Raw genomic sequence first — 17,424 nt, forward strand, 5'->3', positions numbered from 1 at the left:
TTCAGGTCAGACCAAATCTTATGGTCTTTACATGGCATCCACTCAAACTCACAGTATCCATCAGTAAGACCAGATTTGAATTCCTCACTCTTGTAAGTACATACTGTACATTGACCTATTAATTTTATTAAGGGTTATTGAATATTTACTGAATAACAGCCTGTTTATATTGCAAGTGAAATCCCGTCTCAGCTGCTTTTGTTCTCAGCACCTCGCTCCTTGTTTACAACCCACTGAATCTTAACTCTCATCTATAAAAAAGTGAATTATTTTCTCAGCTAAGGCAGAGAAATACAATGCTGTGATACCAAATACAACATCATTTGACAAAGAATATATTTAACACCAGTTTAATTTCAAACTGATCCCTTAATGCATTACTGGAGTGTTTTAATATTAATAATGCTCAATCATGCTCTTTTTCCACCTGAGGGTTTTCTTCACACTGAAATTTTAAAACAAAACAAAGAAACAAGTCAGTATAACATATATTCAAACCAATATGATCACACTAAATACACAAACGGAGGACAGTTCGAAATATTGTACACTTTGTTCATGTCATGACTCCACTTTAGTGATTTATTGCAATATAAAGGGAAATGAAATAAAGCAGCACAAGTAAAGTATGTTTTCTTTCCTAAGTAGGACCCTAAATTTAGAAAGCATACTTTAAAATATAGTTTCAATCAGCCGATTGATGTTTTGTAAATCTCTCACTATCAAAGCTTTGTGATCTAACCCGTATCACTGACCAATTCCCAGAATGCAATAGGAGGAGGCACGTGGCTGGAGCACAAACCAATGAGCAGCCCTATTTTGATTTAAGAGAGCAGCCAGCGCAGAAGGAAACTCACTTGTGATGGATTTGACATGGAGAAAGTGTCATTTTCATAAATAACGACGCCGCTTAATCCAGCTTGGTCATCCGAGCACTGAACCGGAAACTACAAAACATGGAGAAAAAAGACCTACATTAAAATTCCCATGTGGGGATAAAACAGCATTTATGTGCTTTAATGTTATTTTAATTATTTTGTTATTAACGGATAAAATCTATTAGCTAAATAAGTTAACAAGGACATTATAAACCAATAGAATTAGTGAAAAAAGCAGTATGATTACCTTCTCCTGTTCAGCTGGAGCGGAGAGCAAGGCTTCGCTCTCTTCAGAGAGTTTGCTGTGATTGTCCTTAGATAGCTGCGATCCCTGAATCATCATCATCATCATTTATTATTATTATTATTATTATTATTGTATTGCTGGTCTTTTGAAAGCCTGGACCCCTGAATCAACATCATTATTATTATTATTATTAGTAGTAGTAATAGTAGTATTTCTAAGATGACACACCCTTTGAAATATTAGGTTAAGGTTCCAGTAATTAACATTAATTAGTAATGCCAATTAAATGTCTCAACTTAATTAACTTTGTTGACATTTGTTTAAAATGTTACTCGTTATTGTAATTATGAACTTATGTGGACTTAAGTCATTCGTTTAATACTGAAAAACATTAAACAATGAGTACACCTGCATTGTTTAATGTTTTTCATTATTAAACGAATGACTAAAGTCCATATAAGTTCATAATTACATAATTACAGCATGTTCTTAAATGCTGATCATTTTCTGAACCCCACGTGCAAATATTAGAACTTGCCTTTTATTCTCATGTGGGAATTATGTTGCTCATGGTGGTTAATGTCTGATTCATTTTATTCATTGAATTCACTGATTGTCAAGTGTTAGTGACTTTGTTAATGTTGCTGATGGTACATTACTGTCAAAGTTCATAGTTTGTTCACATTAACTAATGTATTAAATAATGTCAGTTAAAGGAACCTCCATGTAAAACATTTCCAACATATTTAAATTAAACACAGTTGAATTATTACACAAGATATTTCCATTTTACACACGAATTCAGTTAAACAGATTTGGTGAACTCCAAAATTGACTTCATTTTTTCCCCAAAACTTTTCTTCAAATTACATTCAGTTTACAGTGTACTAACTCACAAGATCAAATTGCATGTTATTTCTTTATTTGTCTTTGTTATCCAAACAAATTGTTAAAAATGAAAGAATCGGAATGAAAACAATTCATATTTCTAGTTTCATAGTGTCTGCTTTATAGCTGTTACATTACACAACCTTCTGTAGTATAAACACGTAACTAAGATATTGCAATGACTAACAGTAAAATTAACTGCTAACGTCTTGATTAGCATAAATACAGGTTAGCATGTTAGTATAGCTGAATATATGTTTCTCAGTAACCGAGAATAACAAGCCACAAAGCGACAGGTTAAACATCCAATGCCTCTTTGCTGTGTATTTTGAACTTAAATAATATCGTCATTTTTTACTTAATATTGATGGAGATTAAGGCTGAGGCCTACAGAAGCCTATCACGAGGAAAAACAGTACGTGTCGAGGTCAAAACTTCAACCGCACGTATTCAGCTTGCATGCTGAATAGTAAATGTTAAATAGTTCATTTATATTTCACACCGATCGATAATTAACACCTATATGAAGCTTTTATGTCAAAATCTGTTCACAAACTCGCAATAAAACAAGATGGCAACACTCGACAACCACTAAACAAGTAAACAATGTCCTGACAAGCAGACCTACTAGAATTACTCTGCATGCTAGGAATTAAAATAGACATTTATGTTAAATTGTTAAGACTATACACATAGAAGTTTGCATATATTTAAGGATAAAAATTGAAGAATTTTCTTTAAGACTTCAATGCTCACCATGGTAGAAAGGTAGAAATGCGTAAAAATGAACTCAGAAAAAAAAAAACCAGCACCACCGAGCGCGCATGCGTAAAACGTACAGAAAAGCGCACGGCTCTAAAACAGACTCAGTAACTCCATCAAGTTTAAAAAAATTATTCCTATGCAATAATGATTAGGATTCGATTTGATTAGATTCGCATTTAGTAATTAACAACTATATAAAGCTTCTATGTCAAATCTGTTCACATCTTAAAAGGAAAGCCAAAACTTGATGCCAGCTCTTGAGTCGTTCACTAAACAAACGAACAAACAAAACGATGTCCTGACAAGCAGGCTAATAAAAGTTTAAGACTTTAAGGATATGCACATAGAAGTTGATTTTTATTGAAAGATCAAAAATATCTTCTTCAAAACGTACCAGTACCTAAACAGAGTTATACACAAACGCAACGTTACGCACAAACCCGTTAGCTCCATCTAGTGCTTTACAGATGACTGGATATTATGAATTTGAACACATTTACTTTGTTTAACTCAAACCTACAGCTTTATATTTAAATAATATATGAAAGATAAATTCTTTATCTACCATTTCTTGAACATCATCCTGGCCACCAGTTTCTTGCCACAGCAGAGTCTCTTGAGTTGAATTAAAGAATTGAATTAATCCTTGAATTCCAGTCAACAACTGAAGCTTCTTCAATTCTTAAGCTTCCTTGAAAAAACTGAAGATTTCTGCTTGAAATTCTTTTCCCATATGGAGCGACGAATACCAAGTCAAAAGACTTAAGAACTAATTTCAAGGCCATTTTCATTTCCTCCAGATGTGTAAAAAACCAAAAAGGGCGCTGGTGAATTTGAGTAGCTCTCTTGAGGTTGTGGTTAGAGATTACTCATGATGAACATTTCAAACAGCTTTTCAATTTGCATGTGTAACCGTCAAACAGGAAGCCCACATTTTTTGGTTTTTTTTTTTGGTTCCCTGAGCATATTTTTGTTTAATTATCTACTATTTAATGTATCACAGTAATAGGTTGTTTGATCCAATTAAATCAAAAGAAACAAACCAAAACATGAGGTAACTTTTTGAGTTTGTCATGTTTTATAAGACAGAGTTCAAAGTCATTTTATTCATTTTTCCTGGAAAAAAAAAAGAGAGCAGCAGATGTTATCATGCTCAGAGGTAACATCAAACATCAGTACTTTCATCACAATTACATTATAATTATTTACCTGTAACAGTGCATCAAAAACTTCTTTTACAAAGTAAGAGATACTCAAGACTGGGGTGATGTGAATATTTCCTGAATGCACTTTGTGTATAAGTCCATAATGCCAGAAAGCTTTAGTTTTTAGTGTTCTAACATGTTATGACTTCACATCCACCCACACAGTAACACAGCAACTTCAGTCAATCTGAGAGCAATCTCATACCACTCGAGTTTTTACTTCATGAGAAAGAGAAATCTTCCACATGACAGCACAACTGCTTCTGTACAGAAGTAATAATTAGGGAAGAAAAAAAAAGAAGTGGTTGTTTAATTGGCAAAAAATTAAGGAACTAGGCTTGAAGGGAAAAAGGAATTTGGCACGAGAAGTAATAAATAAATGAACAAATAGTAAGTAAATCACAGACACATGAAGTAGATGCATAAAGCATGGGCATACATTTTTTTTCTAAAGATCTAAAGAGATCTAAAACATCTGAAATGAAATTAAAGTCATTAGTGTAATGAATATTAGGAGGGGTAACAATTTGGAAAATTTAGATCAATGGAACAATTTAAAGGGCAAAAACTGAAATGATCAACAATCATACCAATCACCAGGACCAAAAAAAAAAAAAAAAAAAAAAAAAAAAAAGGTGTTAAAAAGTAATTCAAAAGTGTAATAATTCATACGTGTATGAATTCATCAGGCTAGCAAGGAGACTTCTAATACATTTAAAATAATCCTTCTCTAAGTTATCATCATTCACAAATTAGTGATAGGGCTACCCCAGATTCTAGCTAAACATGCTCACGTATCAACTGGAGGAAAATCGAATCATATCGCATCACACTGCAGAAGATCCATTTTCAGAAATTTGGTTATTAACCCAAAAAATTCTAATTATTTCTTTCAAATGCTTTAGGCCTGATTCTCTCATTCCCTTCTGATTTTTTTGTTTTGTTTTGTTTTTGTTACTTCAGGACCATGCAGGTTTATATTAATGTAATGCTACAAATGAATTCATAAGGGAAAATGCTTTATTTGACAAAAATTCATTCATTACTATCTCTCACCTGATTTTGAATTCATTGTACTTTTCTAGAAGCTTCAGAGAAATGGGAACTGTTCAGAAAAAATACTCAAAAGCAGAAATCAATCTTTTAAGTTTTATTAGACAATTTCTTTTTACAATGTTTCTTTATCAAACTCTCAGCTTTTTTCACAGTCATCTGCTTTGCCTCCATTTGCTTTTGCCTCAGTTTTTCCCTTTTTCCTGAACCAAATAAAAAAGCAGAAGAGAAACACGTTCAGAGGACACGTCGAACTTTAGAACATTCACTCTTCAAAAATGTACATTTACTCATTTCCCAGGTGCTTTTTATCCAAAGGGTTAGGGTTAAAGTAAGGCAAATGAGTAAATGTGCATTCTTAAGAGGGGGGCTGGGAACAGGCCCGGGTGATGGTGCTTGATTTTTTGCAGACATAATAGTCAGTATTTAGGCCAATCAGACCAGACCAGAATCTTAGTTCTCATTGCATGAGAGTTTTTCCGAGTTCTACAGATAACTCTTTGACCTCATGGCTTGATTTTTGTTGCGACACGCACAGTCAGCAGTCAGGCTTTATGTTGACTGAGGTGGCAAATTTACCATGATTGGACCTTCATAAAGATGTAGAGACATCTCAGGGATCAATGGAAAGGAACCTGTGCTCAATTTCGAGCATTGTTTATACTATACTATTCATTCACCATTCACTATTCATGGCCTAAATGCTGACTGTAATGTCTGGGGAGAAAAAAAAAAAAAAAAAAATATCAAAGTCAATATAATCATTTTTATAGTAGGACTGCAAAGTAACAACATTAGGAAAAATCTCAAGGGGTGTGAATACTTCCTCAAGGTACTTCATTACAATTTAGACCTTTTCACTTTGCCGGGATTCTTTTTCATGAGAAAACGAGGTGTTGTGCGAATTTTTGACCTTCTCGGTGGTTTCTTCTCAAGATGCCGCTTCACTTTGCTGTGGAGATGGAAAACGTCTTTAAACATCACACACTCGGGAATATATGATGCTGAATGCCAAACCTTTACTATACAATCCTATAGAAGCATCACAGAGTGTATATATATATATATATATGTTATGCACAGCCTTTGCTTATGTATTTCACCAAATAGCTTCGAAAGAGAAGTAATCGGTTATAATGAAATAAGCGATTCCAGCAATGGGTTTCCTGGCATTTTAACTGGTGAAGAAAAAAAAAATAATAAACGCATGGCTAACTCTCACAAGAGCAGATTTAATAAGATGTATAGAAATAAACAGACATCTGATACAATCCTAATTAACTCTGGAAGAAATCATACATTTATCCAGGAATGTACCTTTTTAGTTTCTTGAATCCGATCATGTAATCAGGCACAGGACATCCTGCTTGTTTTATTACAGTGGCAATGCTGGTGGAAAAAGAGAAAAAACATACAAACATGGGAAACAGTTAGAAATAGTCATGATTTTTTTTTCTAAATCTTTCTAAATAAGTGAATTATCTATGACTAATACCTGCGCAGGAGCGGTTTGTCAGCCTCGGTGAAAAATGTGACGGCTTTCCCTTTATGACCTGCTCTTCCTGTGCGGCCTGGAGAGTGATGAGATCCCGAAGATAAATAAATATTTAAGAAACTAAATCATGAATTGGATACAAGCCGCATCAACAGAAATAAACAGAAACCATTTTCCAGCAGATAAAACATTCCCACAGCAGACTATACAGTCGAGTGCAAAAGTTTGCATACCCTTGGGACAAAACAAAGATGATAATGATATTTTATTTACTGAAACAAAGCTATTTGGTGTGTTAGATTTCAGAGATGTTGATTATTGAACGTAATAAAATGGTCAAAGAGTGTGTAAAAAAAAAAAAATTACATCACCTTTCTGAATCTGATGTAAATATTCATTAATAACTGATTAGAAAATAGGTACGTTGTTACCCTTTATAACCCCTTCTAGCCTCTTGGAACAGCTTTTGAATCTTCTCATTGTTTTTTATTCTCAGCCCTGAATATTATGGCAAAACTGGTGTTTGGAATATTTTTCTGTTGTTTGTGTCCCTATTATCTCGTAATATCTATACAAGCACAGTTGAGAGCTAAATAACTGAGTCAATTTCCTTGTATACAGAAACATACTTGGTCAATAAAATCTAAATTTTGGATTTGCCTTGTTTTGTGTTGTTGTTTTATTTTGAGAAACACCAATGTTTAATTTGATTTTAGAATTCTATATTTTGTGCATAAATTGTGACGTTGTATTGATGCGCAGTGACAAGGAAGAGGAAAAGTCACAAACTCTCTTCAATGATGACTCCACCCCATCCACAGGACACAAGTGTTAACTGAATGGTTTGATGAGAAAATGATGTATACCACATCCTATGGCTTCACACTCCCCAGATCTCAAACCAGTGGGAGCTATGGGAGATGGGAGACCTATGGGATGATATGGGCTGATGTGTTAGACAGCACCCTCCATCACCACTACGCTTTTAGATTAAGAATAGTGTTCGTTCCTCCAGTACAGTTCCAGAGACTTGTAGAATCTGTGCCAAGGTGCACTGAAGCTGTTCTGGTGGCTCAGTACCTTACTAACACACTTCATGTTGCAGTTTCCTTAAATCATGGAGGCTGCAAACTTTTGCACACACCTGTATATTTTATACAAAAAAAAAAATCAGTGCACAGCTCCAGTTTCTTACTAACCTATACGATGAATATATTCCACAGCACTCGTAGGAAAGTCGTAGTTGATCACCAGATTGACGCCTTTGAAGTCAATCCCTCGAGCCATGAGCGCTGTGCAGATGAGCACCCAAATTTTACCAGCACGGAAGCTGCTCACCACGTTGTCTCTCTAACCACAGAGCACAAACGACATGAACAACATCAAACTTTCCAGCTACATTTTCAGAGGGTTTTTTTTTTATCTTTTCTTTTTTATGGTTGAATACTATACTTGGAGAGAACATGCTTGCATTACAAAAAATGCAGTACAAAAAAATGTAACACAACTCAAAGGTCTTATTATATATTACATTTTGTAATAGAATTTTTTTATTTTATGACTTCTGCATTATTGAGTCAGAACAAAAACATTTTAGCTTTCTAAACAATACTTTTCCAAAAAATGTTTAAATGCTACCAAAAAAGTTTGTATGTCAGTAAACAAAGTAAGCTGTTACATAATAGGCAATTTTTCAGATTAAAAAAACATAATGAAGCCCATCAGGTTTTTCTTGCAAGAACAAAAGTTGGACAGTTTTGATATAAAAATGTTTAATTTTCCTAATTTCTGCAGGCATCTTTGCTTTACAGCATTTCTTTGCATGTGCCAAGACTTTTGCATGGTGCTGTAAATAAAAGACCACAATCTGAATTACTGTAGCATTATGTACAAATACTACATTTATATTTACAGCATTTAGCACTAACTCATGAAAAATAAAATGATTTCACACTTACATCATAATGTAGGTTATGCCTCCATTAAACCAAAAAAAATAAAAACTTCTGCAATTCGCTGAATTTGTAAGTCATCTCAATATTTCACACGGGAATTTTAGTACATTTAAAGCCGGGATTATGCGGTATGGTTTTTTGCTCAGAACTTGCTATCACACAAAATCTTTAGTAGTTTGTAGTCACACAGTGCAACGAATTAAAATATCAGAGAGCAAGGGCTGCTATGATTCTCCTCTATAAACCACAGCAAGAGGACAGCACGCGAGAACACCAGACCAGAGGATGGTTACAATATGAGTGTAAACACTACGAGCCCACATCATGAGCAGAATGCAGTAATTTCCTTTAATCACAGGATACTTACATCCTCTGTAAGTCGCTCTGGATAAGGGCACGTGCCGTAAATGACAATCTGTTTTAATTAGGATCAAGTGATACAGTGTGATAAGCATGAATCTTAAAAGGCCACTGAAATCACTGGATTTAGTCACTGATGGAGAAAAATGAGTTAACAATGAGTTGTTAAGCTTGTATCTTCTGTTACCAGTTATCCAATCTGAAGTGAAGTGACTTGTGGCCAAGTGTGGTGACCCATACTCGGAATTTGTGCTCTGCATTTAACCCTACCAAGTGCACACACACAGTAGTGAACACACACACCGTGAACACACACCCGGAGCAGTGGGCAGTCTTTTTTGCTGCGGCGCCCGGGGAGCAGTTGGGGGTTCGGTGCCTTGCTCAAGGGTCTCACCTCAGTCGTGGTATTGAGGGTGGGAGAGAGCGCTGGTCCTTCACTCCCCCACCTACAATCCCTGCCGGAACCGAGACTCGAACCCACAACCTTCAGGTTCACCTTCGGGTTGCAAGTCCGACTCTCTATCCATTAGGCCACGACTGCCCCTAATCTGGCAGCAGACCAAAAAAAAAAAAGACCAAAAAAATATATACAGATGTTCACAGCAAAGTGCTCACTTTGGATTGTAATGATGGAACAGGCGAAGTGCTATGCACTGAACTTGCGGGTTTACTCACTCTGCTAGCTGACACATGACACATGTGTTAAAACTTGATGCAAATGGAAAGACATTTTGTAACACATAGACGGGGTCACACTGTGCAAATTTAGTTTTCGCTTCAGAATGATCAGCTTCTGTGAATCAGGGGAAACACCCAGACCTGTTTTACTGTCTGAAAACTTGAACTACTTGATGTCATCTACTCTTCCCTTATATTATGTTATATACTTAATTTATGAAGTACTGTATGCCTGCTGTTATTCTAAAACATTGTGATTGCTTTGGTGCACAAAAATAATCAACCAAAACAACAACCATCTAAACAACAACTTCATGTCATCACTGCCACTCCTTTGTGCTTTGGTAAACACCTTGAATGTTTCTGTTGTAAAAAATTCTTACTTTTCTTACAGTGGCTAGCAGGGGCCAATGCGCTGTAAATACAGATGAATAACATGCACATGGTGGTTCAGAAAGTGCAGGAAATTCTTCCACGCCTACAAAACTGTGAATACATTTACATTTTCAATATGAGAACACACAGGCTGTATGAAGAAAACGTACTGAAAACTGAAGAAAGAAAAAAAACGCATAATCAGAAACGCTGCAATAAGCCGAGGACAGGACACGATCTTGTAAATGTTTCCAAGGGACATGTGACAGAAACAAGCAGAAGAACTCACAAGCTGAGTTAGTTTACTGTCAAATTCCTTAAAGGAAACGAGTATCTTGATCATAGCGAGTTCATGCAAGGTGGTTTTATGCGATTAAATAACGTTGCTTAGCTAAAAGAGATGAAAGAGGCTAATATATACGCAGTGATCGGACGAAAAACTTAGCTAACGTACACTTATAGCTCTTATTCAGTTTGCGTGTCCCCTAGAAACATTTCCACTGTGTTGTGTTTTCAGCTTATTGCAGCATTTCTGGTTGAGCAGGTGTTTTCTCAAATGGACAGTGTGTTTAAACACATTGCAGCTATATTTGAACAACCATGCGCATACTGCGAGTGTTGCTTCGTTTTGCAGGTGTTTCCGTAATTTGCATGTTTTTTTTTTGTATTTGCAGCGTGTCGGCCACTGCGTTTTCTACTGCTGGCATGCTGTCTGTCTATCAGTTACATCCATCCTATGTGTTTAACCTATACACCAACAGAGTCCAGACTACGTTCACGTAAATTCTTTAGAAGGGGATCAGTATTTATTTATGTATGTATGTATGTATGTATGTATGTATGTGTGTGTGTATATTCACACATTACACTTTTCTTTCTTTACTGACCTGTTGTTGTGTGCGCTCGGCATGAATCACATCCACATTGATGCCCTCGTACACCAGCTCATGGAACAACTCTCGGGCTCGCTCTATGGACTGCACAAACACCAGCATGGGAGGCATAAACCCCTGGATAAGAGTTGAGAAGATGCATGAGGGGTTTGTAGTAACCAAAAATCTAAAAAAAAAAAAAAAAACTCACAGTGCACACAGGCTGTCTTTCTTCCTTATAGTCTTACAATAGAATCATCATCAAACTCAAACCTGCCAATCCTATATATTTTCAGTATAGTCCTTTCACAAATCACTTGCATGAGATAAAAACTGTAGTGCACATATATTAAGTCCATGTGACCTTGACCCTGTTTGGATCAATTCCAAAATCTAATCAGTCCTTCTGCTGGTTCCAGTGATAATCCCATATAAATCCTACAAACATTCAGCCACTCGTTGCTGAGATATCGCGCTAACGAGAATCTCAGACAGATCTAGTGGCAAAGGCATTAAAAAAAAAAAAAAAAAAAAAAGAAGGCTGCCCCTTTGGCGTATTTTGAGTGACAACTCATAGCAGGGACTCTTATACTGTTCCTACACAAAACATGTAAATGTTAACTCCTAATCTAAAAGCTTTTTTTTCAGGAGCCAAAAATCCTGCATTCCTCATTTCCTCTCCCAACACCAATTTAGTGAAAGTGAAACTGGCAGCATTAAAGAAAGCTATCAAGCTCTACATCTTTCTGTATACTCTGATAAAGTCAGAAACCACTCAAGGACAAGTCCTCGCAGCGAATGCTCATATTCACCAGCCTCTGCTTTAAGGTCAGCTGTAGTTACTTGTCCATCTGTTGATTTTAATAACATCCAAATTCTCACCAACCTTCTTTATCAGGTCCCTTATAGCGAGCAGCTTGCCATTCTCTGCACCTACAAACAGAAGCTCCTGCTCTACCGTCTCTGCTGCAGAGTTCCTGTGGACAGAAACAACGCAATTATATAACATCGATAAGACTGGGCCTTATAAATATGTATTATAAAAAAAAATCTTACCCAAAAATTCCTGCCAGATTTACAACAGTTTTGGTAAAACTGATTTTCTTCATGTTTACCTGCATATGTTGATAAACGTCAACTATAAACTGCGTTCACGGCACAGCTGATCCACATTCGGTGACAAGCCTACATTTAGTGAAGCTCACAGAGAGCTGAAAATGATGGCTAAATGATTAGCCCGCACCTCTTTAGGACTAAAACTGTGCTAAAACTTCTAGTAATGCAGCTCAGCCACTCCACCATGTCAGCTACAACAGACACACAAACACTTCCTCGTTTTATAGGGTACCATTACTTTTGTTCTAATTTAATGGAGAAGAAGCAGCAGCCTTTATTTTTCACATATACATTACAGCACAGTGAAATTCTTTTCTTCGCATATCCCAGCTTATTAGGAAGCTGGGGTCAGAGCACAGGGTCAGCCAAGATACAGCACCGCTGGAGCAGAGAGGGTTAAGGGCCTTACTCAAGGGCCCAGCAGTGGCAGCTTGGCAGGGTTGGGGCTTGTCTTATTTCTCTTAATTCGTGGATTTGTTTTGAATTGCTAATAAGAAACAAGGACGTTTCACAAAATTTTAATTTAACTCATTGCCAATTATATGATTTGAAGCCAATCAAGCTTCACATTAGTGAGTCTCCTTGTGTGTAAATTTGTACAAACTCATGAGCACTCGTAGAATTTTAACATTTGACCAAGCTAACTGGATTTTTTTATTTTATTATTATTATTATTTTTTTTTTTACAAATACTACATTTGTTGTGCAAATGTTTTACAAAAAAATAGTTAGAATCCAGCTTAATAAACTAGGAAACTGTCTGCAAAATTTAGGCAACGTGCACAAAAACAGCTGCATGAATGGAAAGACACTGGTGTAAAAAATATCACAGTACTGTTTAACCCTTGGGAAGTTTATAAAGGGTTAAACATGAAAGAAATAACCCAGGTTAATAAATGAGATGCAGACATCTTTCATACCTGGGCCCGATGTTAACAGAGACAAGATTGTCCAGATTGAGTTTGCACCACTGCTCGACCTCCGTGGTGAAAGTGGCACTGAAGAGAGCGCGGCGAACTTTGGGAGAGGTGCAGGCCAGGAAGATGGTGGCCAGCTGCTCCCTGAAGCCAGTCTTACCATCCTCAAACAGCTTATCGGACTCGTCCACCACCAGCCACTCCACGCTGCGCACGCCACAGCGACAAGACATTTTACAACACAACACAAACAGCAGCACTAATTATATTCTTTCATTTACTGTGTAGTCATGTTAATGTCGATTTTGTACTCTTTGGTCTGGACTATGAAAGTCCTGAAGTTAACTGACCTGCTGAGATCAACAGCTGGAGGGTCCTGATTGAGCAGGTAGATCAGCCTGTTTGGCGTCGTCACCAGTATGTCTGAGAAAGAAATTTCAAGTCATAACAGCAACATTTCCTGCACTCGTTCACGCTGCTGAAGGAATGAAACTCAAAACCCAGTTTTGTTATTTGCTATTGTACATTTTGTTATATCCAAATTTTTTCGATGTTAGCTGTAGACATCATTGTATACACATTTTTATTTAATTGCATGGAAACTTACCAAACTTTTTTGCTGACTTGGGACCATATTTTTTGGCTGCATCCACTCCTTTGTTAATCATGTGAACCCTGAAGCCCACTCCTTCGGACAGCTTCAGCAGCTCTCTGTGCGTCTACAAGCAAGCAGTTTACATTACCTCATTGAAAACAAGTTGCCTTTAAATCAGAGCGTTCGAACAGTAGCTAAAACCGGTGTGTTTTAAGGTCTCACCTGACTGGCCAGCTCTCTCGTGGGCGCTACGATGAGCGCTCTGAAACCCTTGTTGAGCGGCTGACGGAGATGCGCCAGCACAGGCAGGCAGAAGGCTATGGTTTTCCCCGAGCCTGTGGGGGCACACGCCAGGATTTCTCGTCTCTGAAGTGTACGAGAATAACATGTTAAGCCTACAGATAATATTTTATTATCTAAAATCGTAAAAATGCTTGGCTCACACTGCAAGCTTTCTAAAATGTATTACAAAAATATAACACAGATTCCAGAAATTACTAATTCTTTTGTTCTTGACCGTCCTTACTCATTAATTTTCCGATTACGAGTTCTCCTAAGTAACACTAAAAGTTCCTAGCAAAAAGTCTCTTTTTAAAATTGATGTGAATCTGGAAGGATTTACACACGTGTTTTGAACACAATATTAATCTGCAGCCTGGAAGCTCCGCCCCCTTCCCTCATTTCACATGCTACCAATTGGGGAGCCCTCACTTTATGTAAACGGAAAATATTTTTAAATAAAATTTATCAACGTATGGTCAACTTAACTAACATTATGCAAGTATATATTTCACACCAGTTAACTATTTATTACAAATGCCAAAAATATTCAAAAATGGCTCTTTCGATTTTCTTTTCCTGGTCAGCACTCAGACGCGTTTAAACCTTATGAGCAGCAGATCAGCAGTAAACAATGTCAGTCCTATGGACATGCAGACAACTGAAATGTAAAAGGGTTATATCAAAAGTGTACCGTTTACTGCACACTGGTGCAGAATCACCTAAAAATCCTACAAACCTAAAAAGAGTTTTTGTGATTGACACTGCCGGCAAGCAGTTCCCGTCTGCACAGCTGGGTAATACTGTTACACCCTCCGCTACTCTCCGTAAACCTAACACAGTGGAAATGATCACTTTTCTGTTTTTCTGGACTATTAAATGGTAAATCGTGAGCAGGGAAAAGCAATATCACACAAGCTTAATAATCAGGATGTAGAGATTGAATACGCTTGTACAGGGTCAGAGGGTAGTGAAGCTTATGCAACTGGCCAGATGTGAAATAAATTTCATACTACAATTATTATAGCACCCTGAACATGTATGTTAAGGAGCTATAGTGCACAAAACTTTATATCCAAAACATATGTATGGTAATATGCGTGTGTGAAATACAATATAAGTAATAAAGTATAAGTACCTCTGCCTGTTTACTCACGTGACTCATCTGGTGTTGGTGCATCCTGAGAAATCTGACAGACAGACAGACAGACAGACAGACAGACAGACACTGACTTACGTGCATCATCAGAGGGATGGCCTGCATCTGAATGGGCGTGGGGGTCTGAAAGCCAGCTGCTCTGATGTTCTGAATGATCCGGGAATCCAGCTCATATTCCTGCTGAAGCTCTTCGAACGTGCCGAGAGGGTCTGGGACGTCGGTGCCGTGCACATTAATCCTGTTCTGATGCCGGATCTGATTGAGCTGAAAGAGTCAGACAAAACAAGCAAATGAGTTTCTAACACAGAGGTACTGCTAATATGATCACTAGAAAATCCTAGCAGGCAGACAAAAAGAAGGAGAGAAGAAAGAAGAAAGAAAAAAAAAAAAAAAAAAAAGAAAAAAAGAAAAAGAGAGAGAGAGTAGCTCCATGCTAACAGCATTAAGCTGTTGGTGGAACTGATATTTAACTGTAAACTGCAGAAATGTTTGGATTTACAAGAAACCAGTGAAACATAATATATGTATATATATATATATATATAAAAATATATATATACATATGCAATTATTAATCTTGTAACACGAGCGCATGTCCATTCTGCAGTCCAGCTCATGATGAATGTTGTACATAATAATAAAACATATAACATTATACATAAGTAATATATGTATACAATGTAATATGTGTAATACGTATAAATAAAATGTGTACGAACTTAAACTTCAAATAAAAAAAGAAACCTGATCTTTACAAGTTTATTACTGACATGAATAACCCTGCGATTTTTTTTTAAACACTGAAAAACCTGTTAATCGACACAGGCATGCAAAATCCTCTGTGTTTTCTATCTACGTTTTTAGGTTTTTCTATTATTTGTTTTCTATTAGCTCACACGTTTGTGGTGCGTATATTCATAGGTCAGCGTTTACCTAGATAAATGCACATCTTTTCACATCTTGCGTCCTTTCTGCCATGCAGATTTTATCTAAGCTTGGAATGATTTTATCTAAGCTTGGACAGATGTAATTACGTAAATATATGTAATGTCTCTTGTCTGTTTTGTTTTATGTAGCACCTTGGTCCTGGAGGAACGTTGTTTCGTTTCACTGTGTACTAACTAGCTGTATATGGTTGACAATAAAGCCACTTGACTTGATGCTGCTTTAGCACAAAACACATAAATAGTACGGCTAAACCGGAGATGGTGGCACTTCTGTTCGTAATGACACGACATCTCTCACACATATTTTAATCACAGATTACATAGTAGAGCATTAGATGCTTTTCCTACCTTCTCTTTGTGAAGCTGCTTTAATCTCTTTATTGATGGTCCATCTGTGGCCTTTTTCTTTGGCTCTTTCACCTTCTTGTCTTGCGAAGACATCCACTGAATCCCCGTCTGCTCTGAATCATCATCATCACCATCATCGTCATCATCACGCTCATCTTCTGAATCTGTGCATTAACAGAAAGGAGCGAGAGAGACAACTATGATGACTTCATGTCAGAAGTTTCTACAGCAGCATTCCAGACATTCATAATAAATAGCCAGCTCCACATAAACTGTTACTGTTTGTCTTTTACCCTGAGTTTTTCTTTTATCCCCTTTCCCTTTTTTCCTCAGCTTGCTCAGCGATTCCTCCCTGATGGTCGGATGATCTTCCTCTGACTCGTGCTCTTCATCATCATCATCATCATCATCATCATCATCATGTCTGGACTCTTCAGCTGGCTCTTCTCTGGTTTTGCCAAAGAAGCTAATCTCAGTCAAAGGGTTGGAGATCTCTTTGTTCTGAGACTTCACCACCTGTTTCATAGAGGAAGGAAAAAGGAGAGAAAGTTGAGAGAAATTAAATAAACACTGTTTGATGTATTTAGTGTGTTTAAACCACTGAAAAGTACTTAAATACAGTAACATCACAACCAGGCTGAGGAAGAGGAGGATCTGGGAAACTGAGGTGATTTATCTACTTCTATAAACCTAGCTAGATAGAAATGAAGGTATTTAAGGTCGTGGGAATCCATGTGTAGGGGTTTCATTTATGATAATTTACAAAAAAAAGCACAAAAAAAGAGTTTATAACTTGACTGTTCAGCTCAGTTCAGTTCTATACAAGCAAACCAGGGAGCTAGCTTAAAAAACTGGCTTGCTGCTCTATGATATTTAAAACACAATGTTTGACAAATATTTCTGATTCAAATTAATTAAAATTAAGACCTAATTGCAAAACTAATTAGTAAGTACTCCTGTGCAGCTGTGTTAGCAGGCTAGCTCACTCGGCATGTAAACACCACGCAGAATGGAGACACATGTTTGTTAGCTAGAGCTAAACGACTTTGCTAACAAAAATACCTGTAGAATGCCAACGCTTCTGTAAAATACGACTACTATATGAAAAGCAAGGCCGAAATATAGCTAGACATCACCTTAAACCTTTCTGCATCTCTGCCAAATCTTTTAAAATCAAACTTTGCGCCGGCTCCAAGCCTCTTGAACAACTCCACGGCGTCCATTGAGGAGGTTGAGCACAGAGCAATGGAGGACAGGGTTACTAATCGATTGCAGAGCGTTCGATGATTCAA

At 36.9% G+C, this 17,424-nt stretch overlaps 1 protein-coding gene and 1 long non-coding RNA gene across 4 annotated transcripts; both read right to left on the minus strand.

The window, feature by feature from the left end:
- Positions 1-334: 334 nt before the first annotated feature.
- Positions 335-4,595, minus strand: LOC113541632 (uncharacterized). 2 transcript variants are annotated; one of them, XR_003404189.3, is made up of 4 exons: positions 3,344-4,595; positions 1,126-1,209; positions 858-947; positions 335-445 (listed from the first exon to the last, which is right to left on the minus strand). It is a non-coding gene; the product is annotated as an uncharacterized LOC113541632 (long non-coding RNA). The 2 variants fall into 2 exon arrangements; XR_004579593.2 differs by having other exon boundaries at positions 1,126-1,286.
- A 523-nt stretch (positions 4,596-5,118) lies between these two features.
- ddx52 (DEAD (Asp-Glu-Ala-Asp) box polypeptide 52) lies at positions 5,119-17,424 on the minus strand. Of its 2 annotated transcripts, none has more exons than XM_026938734.3 (15): positions 17,269-17,423; positions 16,426-16,648; positions 16,133-16,296; positions 14,916-15,101; positions 13,622-13,765; positions 13,412-13,523; positions 13,155-13,227; positions 12,808-13,011; positions 11,658-11,748; positions 10,787-10,909; positions 7,731-7,881; positions 6,532-6,607; positions 6,354-6,425; positions 5,890-5,988; positions 5,119-5,239 (listed from the first exon to the last, which is right to left on the minus strand). In XM_026938734.3, the coding sequence occupies exons 1-15, from the start codon at positions 17,353-17,355 to the stop codon at positions 5,176-5,178; spliced, it is 1,869 nt and encodes a 622-aa protein (XP_026794535.3). In that variant the 5' UTR covers positions 17,356-17,423; the 3' UTR covers positions 5,119-5,175. The 2 variants fall into 2 exon arrangements, with proteins under 2 accessions (XP_026794535.3, XP_034167069.2); XM_034311178.2 differs by lacking the exon at positions 5,119-5,239 and adding an exon at positions 5,268-5,753 and having other exon boundaries at positions 17,269-17,424.

Source organism: Pangasianodon hypophthalmus, chromosome 15 (genome assembly GCF_027358585.1).
Source record: "Pangasianodon hypophthalmus isolate fPanHyp1 chromosome 15, fPanHyp1.pri, whole genome shotgun sequence".
Taxonomy (NCBI): domain Eukaryota; kingdom Metazoa; phylum Chordata; class Actinopteri; order Siluriformes; family Pangasiidae; genus Pangasianodon; species Pangasianodon hypophthalmus.